At 41.4% G+C, this 12,364-nt stretch overlaps 1 protein-coding gene across 4 annotated transcripts in view; it reads left to right on the forward strand.

Annotated features, from left to right (window-relative positions):
- MICAL3 (microtubule associated monooxygenase, calponin and LIM domain containing 3) overlaps window positions 1-12,364 on the forward strand; it is a 110,748-nt gene that overhangs the window by 93,453 nt on the left and 4,931 nt on the right. For all 4 annotated transcript variants that reach the window (XM_074168100.1, XM_074168101.1, XM_074168102.1 and 1 more), the window contains 3 exons: window positions 8,696-8,761; window positions 11,123-11,222; window positions 12,214-12,287. In XM_074168100.1, the coding sequence (XP_074024201.1) occupies window positions 8,696-8,761; window positions 11,123-11,222; window positions 12,214-12,287 (240 nt within the window). The remainder of the gene's footprint in view (window positions 1-8,695; window positions 8,762-11,122; window positions 11,223-12,213; window positions 12,288-12,364) is intronic.

The raw sequence follows: 12,364 nt of genomic DNA on the forward strand, positions 1-12,364 counted from the left end.
CAAATGGCATTTGTTTAGCATTTGCCCATCTTGAAAATTAAAATTCCCTTTACTAGTTTAATCACCCTAAATCTACTCTTATAAAATGAACAAATCTGTCAGCAGATCCAAGAGAAAGCAAACTCAGCTCAGCTGCCTTGTCGTCTCAGAGTTTCATTTCATTTGTCTTCCAGACTATAAAGCTGCTTGATCAAAGCTGTGTTTTTGTTGAGGGTGTGCATTACGGTCCAGCTTTGCAGAGTGGAAGACCCACACGCTCTAGGCCTCATCCAAAACACATCACTAGAAGTCTTCCCCTGATTTCATTGTGTGCTCTGCATTTGGTACTTCAAACGTAATCTCGCCCAGGCTTTTAACTGTCATTTTTTTCTCCTCCTCCATGGGGAGGCTGTCCCACATAGTATCTATCTGTAGTTGTCTGTTTGGAATGCATCCAAATTATCCTGGCACAATAGGCTTTTGTTGAAGAACATCCACCTGAGTTCAAGTTTAAAAATGGAAGACTTTTCTCCTAAGTAGGCCTAATTTGTTGCCCAGTTCCCCTGTGCTAATTTTGATGTGATAGTCCTCCGCTAGCCCTGTGATTCATTCACTGTTCAGTCCCTCTGGCATCCTTTCCTGCGGTGTCTTCTGCAGAATGACTTTGAAATCTTCTTCCTAGTTATGCCCGTCAGGGCTGGCACATACCCTTATGAGCATAGAGTAGGAGCTGTAAAAGGGTTGATGCTGAATTACACTTAACAGACCCTTATCCCTATTTAATGCTGTTTCCACTATACCTCTCCCTCCTCCTGCTTCTCCTCCTAATGCCTCTTTAGAGACAGCGATCCCATCAAAATCACTAATAGTGGCTTAAGAAAATGAAAATAATCTTTACTTAAAGGGACACTGTCACTTAAAAATTTATATTAAAAATTATATTGAAAATTGAATTTACTTTTTACCTTTTTAGCTTGTTTGCTTTTTCCATTTCTCTGAGCTCAGACAGTCACCCCAGAGTGGTCATTTTTGATCTTCTGTTACAGGCTGGTTTTATTTATATGGTGACTCAGTCACTCGGGCTTCCAACAGTCAGAGACAACGTTCAAGTTTTCTAAAAATGGTTGATATAAAACTATATCAAGTTTCTGCTCATCTCAAAAATACCTTTTTTGAAACAAACTTTAAAAAAACTGTATTGGGCAGTATCCCTTTAAATGCAATGAGCCAGTGTAGCCTGCTGGAGTATGTGGCTTTGTAATATCGTTTTGTTGCCTCCCTAATTTGCTTTATGTTTGCTTTTGGGGCTGCCAGAACACTTTTGCCAGAAGAGATACATTGCCCTGATGATACTTGTCGCTATTCAGTGGCAGATTTAGAGCTCAGCTCCAAAATGAACATGTCTGTGCAGGATGCTGCATCTGGGTTGAATGCCATTAAAATCCCTGGAGCCACCGTGTGGCTGCGTGAGCCTGCTGAGCGCTGTGAGCAGCTAGGATGGCTGCACAGTTAATTATTCTATGGGCAACTTGCGTCTCTGAGGCGTAGGCATGACTCTGGAGTCATGCTGTCAGTAGAATGATAAGCAAAATTGCAAAATACTTCAAAAAGTTATCTGTAGCTTAGTAATAATTTTTGAATGATTAGGGCATTAATTTATTCTGGATTTTCTTTACACTAATGAGAGTTGCGTTTCATTTAGTTGTTACAGATTGTGCAACAACTGCTGCAAGGGAGTGGTAACTTCTGACATCCTTGGTCAAGTTCCAGTTTGCAGGATTACAGATTGCTATCTTAACTACCCTCGTTTCTCTGCTCAGATGCCATAATCTTCTCTTCCTGTTCTAAAATGTCATGTACCGTTGCTGTAAAGCAGATGTTTTATTTCACGCTACAGATGGTCACATTTGAATTCTGAGTAATTATTCCTATGTGTATATCGTATATGCAGTTACAGTAAAAGAACATTACAAAGGTTGCAAAGTCAACTGAAATTAAGATTTTGTGTTATGTTGATATATCAACAGATTTATAACCTTTAGATCCACCGCAGAGAACTCAGCCTCATACCCTTATGGAGTAACTGATAGCAACGCTAGGTTGTCATCTTCTGTGTAGATCCTCATGGAGAGGAAATGGGACATGGTCAGTGGATTTCACAGATGTTTGCTGGCAGCTGTGGAATGGTGAGACTTGAAAACAGGGATTCTGAGCCAGATGCTGGAAGGATATAGTGCTCTGGTGGATACAAACTCTTTATCCCTTTTATTCCCTCTTTCCAGACAGTCCTTGTCCTAATCCTGTTTTTTTCCATCCAAACCTCCTCACCCCACTGCCGTTTTCACTCTTAGTCCCAGTTTTTGCTTCTCAGGCATTAAATTTTAATCCTACCTTCTTAACAAAGACATCCCAGTATTCTGCCCTTCAGACCTCCTGTTCCTCCCCACTAGCTGTTCCTAGTCTTTCGCTCCTACTCTGGTCTTCCCAGTGACTCAGTCCCCACAACCTCAATCCCTGCCTCTGGCCTTCTCCCAAAATTTTTGGGTTCTGCTCCCTCTTCTGCCCACCATTATTTGTCTGAAAAATAGTAGGTCATATATTTTCCAGAAATCTGTCTTCTCTTTTCACCCCTTCCCCCTTTTCCCCTCTCCTCTCTGACTCTTCTCCTTTAATAGTTTACATTATTAGTCTCCTTAATTAGTCCCAGCCTCAGTTCCTCCTTACCCGCCAGTTTCTTGTCCCAGTTTGCTCCTTGTCTGCCTGTGGAAAGTACCTCCGTTGTTCTCTCCGTGTTCAAATGAGCAGCTTCCTTTTCCTTGCACCCAGCAGGGAATCATTGAGGAAACAGCCCCACACTCCCGTCTTGCTTTGCTCTTGGCTGGAATATGCTGAGACAGGCAAGAAGGATGTGAAGAAGAGAGCTGGTATGTTTGATAGTGCTGATTTCAGACACCGGTTCTCCCTTCTTGTAAAGAGCCTTACGAACATCAGGTAAACGAAGGGAGAAGAAGTGCGATAGTGGGTTTTTTTAATTATTTGTACTTTGTTTAAAGCATACTCTACAACTACCTCATTTTTTATTAGCTTATTTAAAATACTGGAGCTGACTATGCCCTTTAAAGTCCTTCAGATCTAACTCTGCAGGGCTGGAGCCTGATATAGTCAAGTGCGAGCAGTCCTATTTCTTGTGATGGGCAAACACTGCTCTCCTGGAAGAGGAGTGGAGTTGTAAGATAAACATTGTTTTTGCAGTCTGCAGCTGCCTTTGACACTGAAGTGAATTGGTAACATGTTTTCTTCGCTGTAAATTTGGAGCAGGAAAGAGCACTTGATAAGCAGAACTTGTTAAGATAATTAGAGTACTTGTTAGGTACTGGAAGCAAGCAATTAACCATTTACCTGCTTCTTTCTGCAACCTCTCACAACTGCGCACAGAAACTAACAGTCTTGGGAGGCAGGGCCAGTGCAGGACTGTACTAAATCTGAATGCATTTTAAAGTGTCTTGAGATCTAGTAGAAGCAGAAGACTTCTGTGCAGTCCTTTGTGTGTGTATTCTGCTCCAACTATTGCCTTCCCTAGCTTGCTTTCCCCTTCCCACCTTTTTTTTTTCCTCTCTTCTGCTGGATAAATAAAGATGTGGTTCAGTTTGAATGACAATTCAGCGGTCTTTGAGTTTTCCCCAGGTTTCTTCTAGTGATGGTACTTTAGAGGATATTGCTTTTGACACAACTTTAGTAAACTGTTAAGTCAGACACAGCAAGTGATGTGCTTATGGGATCACTGTCAGAATCCTTGCCCTCAGTTTTACATGATATCTGCACTTGTGTGGATGCTGTTCTCCAAGAGGCAGCTTTCTGTATTCTTGCTCTCTTACAGCACTGCTGTTGCAAATAGTAAAGTTGGAATGCTTTATTTTTCAGTACTTGGGTTTCTGAACATAACTGATTTTTAAAAGATGTGGAAGAGGATATTTCCAGTGATCAGTGCACAGTTTGTCTTACTGATCTTTTTTGGGTTGATCTTTATTTTAAGCACTGAGTTATAATTAGAGCTCTTAGGCTGCCTGCTAGATGAGTGATGGAATTTGTTAGTAGAATAAGAATTTCTAAAGTGCCGTGCTCTTAGCTTGTGAGCTCAGGTGCCAGCATAAAGGTTCAGGAGAACTGAGATTAGCCTCACAGCTGGATTTCCTGCCCGGTGTTGCTGATTTCCAAACCACCCTGGTTAGTCAGCAGTACCGAAGTCCAAGTCTTTGAATGCAAACTTACAAAGGACGTGATCCTACTTGATCTGTGGTATATCTGTTCAAGTCATGTTGATTTGTAGCAGCTCACCGCTTCTCAGAAATCGTCACAGCTCTCATACAACAGGACTTTGGGCAAATAGTGAAGGTGATCAATGTGAGCTGTAGCTTGGGGATAATGGTGCCTGCCACCCAAACTTTCTGCTATGCTTTCTTTGTCCTGGTCGATCATTTTTACTACTGTGCTTCAGATTATGAAGAATTGTTATTTAAACAATAGGTAAATGAAAAGTAGAAGACAACAGTCCTGTGTAGCTTGTGTAACAAAGAACAACGTGCAGTGAAAGGGAAGGTACATTTTCATGGTGGTTATACGATTTCTGTTCCTTGTTTTGAAGAGGCTTTGGAGCTATGGTATTTATTCTTGGCCTGGCTCTTGGTTTCCATCACTGTAGCAGTGTCTGCAGTCTTTCAAGAGTACTGTGACAAACAAGGTCTTTCTTGCCACAGATGCACGAAAGATTTTCCAGAAAGATCTGGGAAAGGCTTCTTTTCACAGAGTCAAGATAATTCCAGTCACTTATTGACGGGATGGGGCTAATCTGCAAGGCAGAGCTTCTGCCTCTCCGGGATGTACAGTGTGCTCAGGAGCTGGGGCACGCTCCTTTCCTCAATGACATGCAGCTCCTGGCTCTGTACCAATCACCTCACGAGCCCTTCTGAGTGCCTCTGCTTGCCATCAGCTTCGGCTGCTGACCTCTTTACACGCATTCAGAAAAGTTGATTTTTGGCATTGAAAAGGAACAACTTGTGATTAACACAGTCTCTTGGTGGTTTTGCCTCTCTGGGGAAAAAAAAAAAAAAAGTGGTAATTTTCTATCCAGAAGCTATAGTCACACCTCAGACTCTTGCTGACAGCACAGAGAGAACCTGAGAAGTGAACGGTCACAGAAATGGTTCTTCTCTTACCCTTCAGGTCCCTCTGAGCAACCTGCTTCAGCCGGGCAGTGGGTAGCATGGATTGCTGCTGCCAGCAGCACTCTTACCATGCCGTGGATGAGGACCTGTGTTGCTGGACCTGGCCTGTGTTTTTGGTGATGGAGGAGACTTAGACAGAAAGGGGTTTGTTTATTTTTTTTTTAATTTGCTTATCAAAAGATAAGCATGACTCCATGGCCAGGAAAAATGTCTTGCAGCGATGATCATGTGATTTATGAGCCCGTGAGGTGGTGATGTCTTTTCTCCAAACAATAATATAATAATAATACTATATACTGTAGGATTAGTGATGGCTTTGACAGAAATAAGACATGTAAGGATTTTCATTATCTAATCAGACAAGTGATAAGGGCAATGTAGATAAGACAGTTTTTAACACCATATTGTGAACCAGGGTATTGTATAGTTCTTTTAATAGTACTGGATGAGTTCAGCCTTTTCCCAGGATTGTTTTTACAGAGTGAGAGCTCTTGCTGTGAAGGTGGGTTTTTTATTTTATTTTATTAACCTTGACAGGAAAATGAATGATCTGATAATACATTGTCTAAACTTTATCAGCTGGCTGAGGGAATGGTTTTTACATTTATCAAATGATCTTTTATTTTTTTCCCTGCTTCTCTGTTTCTGAAATAGTTAAGAGGCCTTTTCTTGAAAGAGTTCATCCGAAGAGATAGTGAAATGTGTGACGTGGAATACACTTAAAGATTTGTTGCTATCAGTGAAAAAAAAATCACCATTTCAGGAAATACGATAAAATAGTTTTCCTTTTAAAATAAGAAGGTTGCTATTTCTGTCTGCTTATAGTATCTGTACCACATGTATCAATACTCTTTTGTAGCAAGGGCGGGGAGGCAGTTTTCATGACTATCACTAGAGAAGTTTTTAAAAATATATCTAAAATTCTAGTGCATGATATTGATTTTAGAGCATAATAATTGGTGTAGTTTTCACAGCGGTAGAGTACTGTAAGAGCTAAGTTTTCAGGTTGTACTTTAATCTGTCCTTGCTGTTCAGGTCCTCCAGTATGAGGAACACTTTTTAAAGCCTTGCTAATTGTCCTGGGCTGGACAGAAGTTGTTTCCAAAGCAATTGTAATGATCGTGTAACCTGTATTCACTGATGCAACTATAATTTACATCTGGAGAAATTGGAAAGGATCTTAATAGTACTGATTATATTCACTATCTTGCTGAAAAGCAACGTTAACGATTTCCACTAGCAGAACTATTATAGATACCATGGACTTTGTAACTTGTTTCAAGGACACGTTTTCCTTCGACAAGAATGGGAGGATAATACTTCTGTTACAAAATAGCCCAACTTAGGAGCAAAGGAAGAAAACACAATTGCAGGGAGTGGGTTCTGTATTACAGCCTTCTGCTATGTAAGTCCTGTGGCTTTTCCCTGGAGACCAAAGACGGTATCTTCTCCTAGTATCAGACCATTTGCTCACTGATGACAAAAGGTAGTAGTTTGTGGTGATGTCACAATGAGTTGAATGACATTTCCACATACCAGGTATTTATTTTCAGATCTAATATGGAAAATTGGGGTTTTCTCACCAAGTCCGTATGTCTATGGTTTGAAATGTATAAATAGAGCTGTATTTGGCTTATCAACACCCCATACACACACACATATGCACACAATTCTGAATGAAATCTCAAACCCTGAAAAATTCAAGTGGATTTTTCAATATAGTCAAATGTCCATCTCCTGATCCCCCCTGAACCAAGTTAGAGTATTAAAGCATATGTAGAAGAATGCACGATGAATAAGATAGGATGTGAAATAAAAAATATAACAGGTATCATACACTAAATGCTGTACTTTGTGTGGAATCTGATTCTTCACAGTGCCTTTGCAGTTTGGGGTTTTTCTTGTTTGTTTTTGCTTTTGTAACCTAAACTGTGAAATGGCAATTGTAGGAAAAAAAGCCCTAGTATTTTTTCATTTTAAATGAAGAAGTTGGAAAATTCTGAACGATTAGAATTAAGGTTCTGATACTGTCAACTGATGTTGGTACGATGCTTTATTTGTAACTGTCGTATGGCCAACTGTGGCACCTCTCCTAATGTTGTCCATTCCTGCTCCCAGTACAGAGGTTTCTTCCTGTCTGAGAAATCTATGCTGCTCAGTCGCAGGCTTTGAAGCCGATGTGCTCTCCCTCTCACTCCAGTGTGTCCTCCATGTGCTGGTCTAGTTCTGTGATGGTCCCTTCTAAAGCTTTCCCAGTTCGCCAGTAGTCTAGTTCTCTAAAGCTGTCTCCAAACCACGTGTATCAAGCTCTGCTGACTTCTCCAAAATAAGCGTTATTCTTACCATATTATTGTTGTGGAGTTCATGCCTTTTCCCAACACAGAAATGCCTCCCCTTTATAAATGCAGTTGTGCACAGAGAGCAGTGAACGTTCCATTCCACTAGCTCTGATGTTTCAGGCTCATTGCCTTCCTGGTGCATATGTTCTCCTGTAACTATTAGTGATACTGGTTATTTCCTACTGTTTATCTCCATAACGTTAAGTTCAGCTGAAAAGCAAATTCTCAGTGTTAAAACAGCTGAACCGTTTTAGAGATGAGAAATGTTTGTCCTTCACTGGGTGACAGAAATCATGAAAAAGATTCAGTAAGTCACTGATACTAACAGGACCTGTAAACTTTAAAATGCTTTATGAAATGAAAATGTCAAGGGAGAGAATTTTCATTTTACCGTTTTAACTCTGCAAAGCCCTCAGTTGATCATTGGCCCCACAGACCCTGATGTCAATCACTTCTTTTATCCATGTAAAAGCCTTCTCCCCTCTAAGTACAACAGTCCAGTTGAGTACATCTGTACTCACCATACTTGACACAGCAGATCCTGGCAGGCTGGTTCCATGTTCATCAGATTCTCCCTGTCTGAAGAAATTATTTTACATTAAAAAGGATACTTTTACCATCAGTGGATGCTGCCATGGTGATAAGAGATTGGTCCTGATAAAGCTTTAAGGTAGGGTGGGTGCTTAGAGCTGGTGTCTTATGCATGCAGGTGAGACTTTTCGTAACCCTCCTTGAAATTTGATATTTATCAGCAGCGGTTAAATACTCTGCTCGTTCTGACATCTTGTTCACCAACCTTGTGGTTAAAGACCATGTTATTGAAAAATGTATGTTAGGAAAAAGTATGGTTACAATAACCTCCTGCCTGGTATTTGTACAGCTCAGTAAGAGTTCACCAGTACCTCAGTCTACCTCTTACCTGTTACCTGTGCTTATTAGGGACATTATTCATCTGTAGACTGTATCCCTTGTTTCTGCTTCTCCATTTCTTGTATTTTTTCTTTTCTTTTCTTCTTGTGTTTCCTTTCTTTCTCACTCTTATGCTTTTTGTCCTTTGCTTGTCTTTTATTTCACCCCTTTCCTCCTTTTCCGTTCCACTTCCAACTTCCTCTTCCTCTCCTGCCTCTTCCTCTTCCTCGTTTGGTCCTATTGAAGTTGAGCCCAATGCCGGGACACCACGTCGTAGACCTCTCTCCTTCTGCCCTTGCTGTGCCCATGAAGGTAACGTAACCTCACACGCTCCCTGTTCTCCTTGACCACAGCTGGGTTGTCGTAGCATCACTAGTCAGATAGTGAACACAAGGCCCCCAGCTCCGTCCCCAGCCATTTTCTTGCTGTGTCCCCAAACCAGCCTTCTCAGTGGCAAACTGGTAACCAGCTTCTCTGAGCCTGTGGCAAGTTATTAAAGGTACAGTATCCCTTTTGCTAGTCCCGGCTGTGCTAGGGAAGGTGTAGCGACTGGGAGGGACATTGGGCGGCAGCAGCGGGAGCAATATCGTCACACTCAAAAGTTTCTGTTTTCATTTGGTGGCTTCCATTTCTGTATTCCTCCTGAAAAATATTTGGAAGGTGGGGTAAGGGAAGAAAATATCCTTCCTTAAATGGCCTTTTTAATTAGTATATATGGATTAAAGGAATACTGTGTCTTTATAAGGACTGGTTTGCAAAAACATCCTTGAACTTTAAAAAAACAACAAACCTTAAGCTAGACCAGTTTTCCCTCATCTGTCTTGTTGAGTGCAGTCTTCAACTGTCCCAAATGGAGTTTGCTGTAGAGTTTCCATTGCCAAGGCATGGGGGAAGGGATTGTTTATGTGTGTTCATGGTGTAATTTTGCTAACCACTTACTCTGCTTTCCATGGTGCTCCCTCACATCAGTTGTCAGTGCTCCCTTCCCAACCCTCCCATTATTCCTCTGCTCATTGGCTGTTTAAAAATACTTATGTATTTCATAGGTCAGTAGCCTTGTGTTTTTGGCTTTTTCTTAGGCATTTGTTTTCTATATACATCCTGGCATCGGGAAGGATGGGGAGACTTCCCAGTGCTTTCATGGCGCCACAGCACTGGACATCTGCATGTACAGTCTCCCTCTCCTGTCGCCACACGGGCATATTGTGCAGAGATGCTTAGAAAGGAATGCTTGGAACTGAGCAACACACTGGTATAAAGTCTACAGAGCCGGGGGCTCTTAGGGTGGTACAACTGGGTCTAGTATTCCCCATTGGTCTGCTATTACCATTTTTCAAAGGCAGGTATTCTCAGCCTAAAGTGCAGTTTAATAGGAGTTGTAGGTTCTCCTTTGTTTAGCTCCAGTGCAGCCCTTCTCTGAGATCCTAAGGATGGAGGCAGGGCACAGGTCTGAATTAACTAGCCATTAATGTGGTATTTGTGAAGCGTTAACCAGAGTTTGAATAGTAAACTTACTGCTTGATTATTTTTAGCATCAAAATGACTATTTGAGAGTTTTTCCTGTTGGTGTAGATAGTATGTCTCCATGATAACTAACACAGACAGAGATGTTAGTTATTTTAGGATGCCTAGGTTACGTGCAGCACAAGCTGATAGGATGCAGCAACCCAAAAATACTGGTGAGCTTGATTTGAGGTCTTGCTCCTGCCTCCACTTCTGTGCAGGCAGACGCATTGCTAGTGTCCTTGATGGTGTCTGATAGAGGTCACAGCATTCATCTGCAGGTGGTTTAGTGTGGAATCAGTGGCGCAGAGCAGGAGATTGCTAGGAGGCACTTCCCTGGTAAGCTCCTCCATTTGATAAATATCCACAGAAGGCTTTGGGAACTGCATTCTGCTATTTATTCCACACAACTCCTGGCAGATAGGAGATGCATCAGTGGACTACTGAGTAAGTTTAGGAGTTGGTTTTAAAATAGAAGAAATACCAACTAAGAGTTCCATATGAGGTGGCCAAGGCCCAATGTATTTTTATTCTGCTTTGATATTAGCAAATATGTCTGAGGATTCTTTTTCTTTCCAGTGCTGATGTGCAATACAGTAGAAGTAGTTTCTGTGTTCACTGCGCAGAGGGGATCTTCAGGACGGGTAGATACATGTGGCTAGGAGGAGCAGTCAGAAAAGATTTATTTAGCTATTGAAAAAGAAGATATGTTACTTTTGGCCAGTAAAATAAAAGATTGAGGACGTGCAATTGAAGAAAATAAAGGTAAAACACATAGAGTGGCAATTGAGTCCATTTCTGATAAGTATACATTTTAAGTAACTGGCATAAGGATCTATAAAGCTCTTCTAATGAAAGGAAAAGTGAAATATTTACGGAAATCTGGGCTTTCTGCATGAAGAGTGAGGAAGAAACAAGCAATCACGAGAAAATCAGAAAGCAATAAAAATCATAAAATATTCAGGCTCCAAAGAGAAGAGAATCCTTTTGGAGGTGACTTCCACTCTTCTGTGTGCTCAAGGCAAACTGAATGGACCCGGCTTGGGAGTGCTCTGGCAGCATCTTGCTCGGCTTTCTTTGCACATTTTGCCCCATTGTTGTTTTTGCAGTTTCGGCTTGTAAGGATTGCAGGGCGTCACCTGAAAACTTACCAGGTTTCTTTTTTGGCAGGCATGGGGAAGAAGGATGATCCCAAGCTGATGCAGGAGTGGTTCAAGCTGGTACAGGAGAAGAATGCCTTGGTTCGCTACGAGTCTGAACTGATGATATTGTGAGTGAAAGTGCAAAACTTCAAAAGAGGGATTACATTACAAATAGTATCGGAAGATCTGTCAGTACTGTCTTCCCTATAGTGCCAGGAGGTCAGCAGTCTCTTAGGCTGATTCTTGGCTGAGATACGAATCCAAGTACGTTTCATAAGAGTGCAAGAAGAAGGAATAATAGCAATAAGGAATCAAAGTTCCAACTGTTTGTGCACATGCAGAAGTACGGATGCATATTTGAAGCTCTGGGGCCTTCCCAAGCTGTTCTTGGATAAAACATGTCTTGTTCATGCAAGTGTTTTCAAGCTATGCAGAACTAATGCATGACTTCTCCTGGTTTTGGTAGATCCACTTCTAAGTGTAGTCAGAAGTGTTTAATTCAGTCACCTTTGGCATGTGTCCCTCTGCCTGTAGTGGGACACTAAGCGCCTCTCATTTGGGCTCAGATGATAAGCGTTTTTTGCTGTTAATGAAATTGGGGGCCTTTCTTAACCCCTATGCTGCAAATTCACTGAAATTTGTTTCTGAGTATGTCAGCTCACCCAGGCAGTGTGGAAGCCGATCCTCTTAGTACCTCTGTCAGAAAACCCCAAGGTGTTGTCTGCATTGGAATCTGAAAAGGCAATGGCCTGACATGTCCTTAGTCGATAAGTGACTTTGTCTTTACAGTGGGAAGTGGCAGGAAATACAAAGAGGTGAAGTATAATTTTGCAGTGAGTGCAGATTTGTTTGTTCCTTTACACCATTTTAGATTTAATCCTGTATTTCTGTATTGCACTTCCTATCTTGAAGGTAAAGAACCTGAGATGCTGAAAGTATATTGAAATCTTTTAAAAATACGGTTATATATCTTAGGTGTTTTAAGAGTTGTTCCAAAACAGGTTGGTAAAATGCATAGCAGATATCTAGAGGGGAAGCAGAAATTGGGAATGGATGTGAAGTAATGTGTGGAGTATTTCAATATACCCAGAACTTGGATTCCTGATGTTTCCCTTTCAGCGCTCGGGAGCTAGAACTGGAAGACAGGCAGAGTCGATTACAGCAGGAACTCCGGGAGAGGATGGCAGTAGAAGGTGAGAGCAAAAGGAAACATTTCATAAATTGTGTGTCTGTATTTAGCCCTGTGTGTGCTCATAGTTTATGATATCTC

Source organism: Numenius arquata, chromosome 2, assembly GCF_964106895.1.
Source record: "Numenius arquata chromosome 2, bNumArq3.hap1.1, whole genome shotgun sequence".
Lineage (NCBI taxonomy): Eukaryota > Metazoa > Chordata > Aves > Charadriiformes > Scolopacidae > Numenius > Numenius arquata.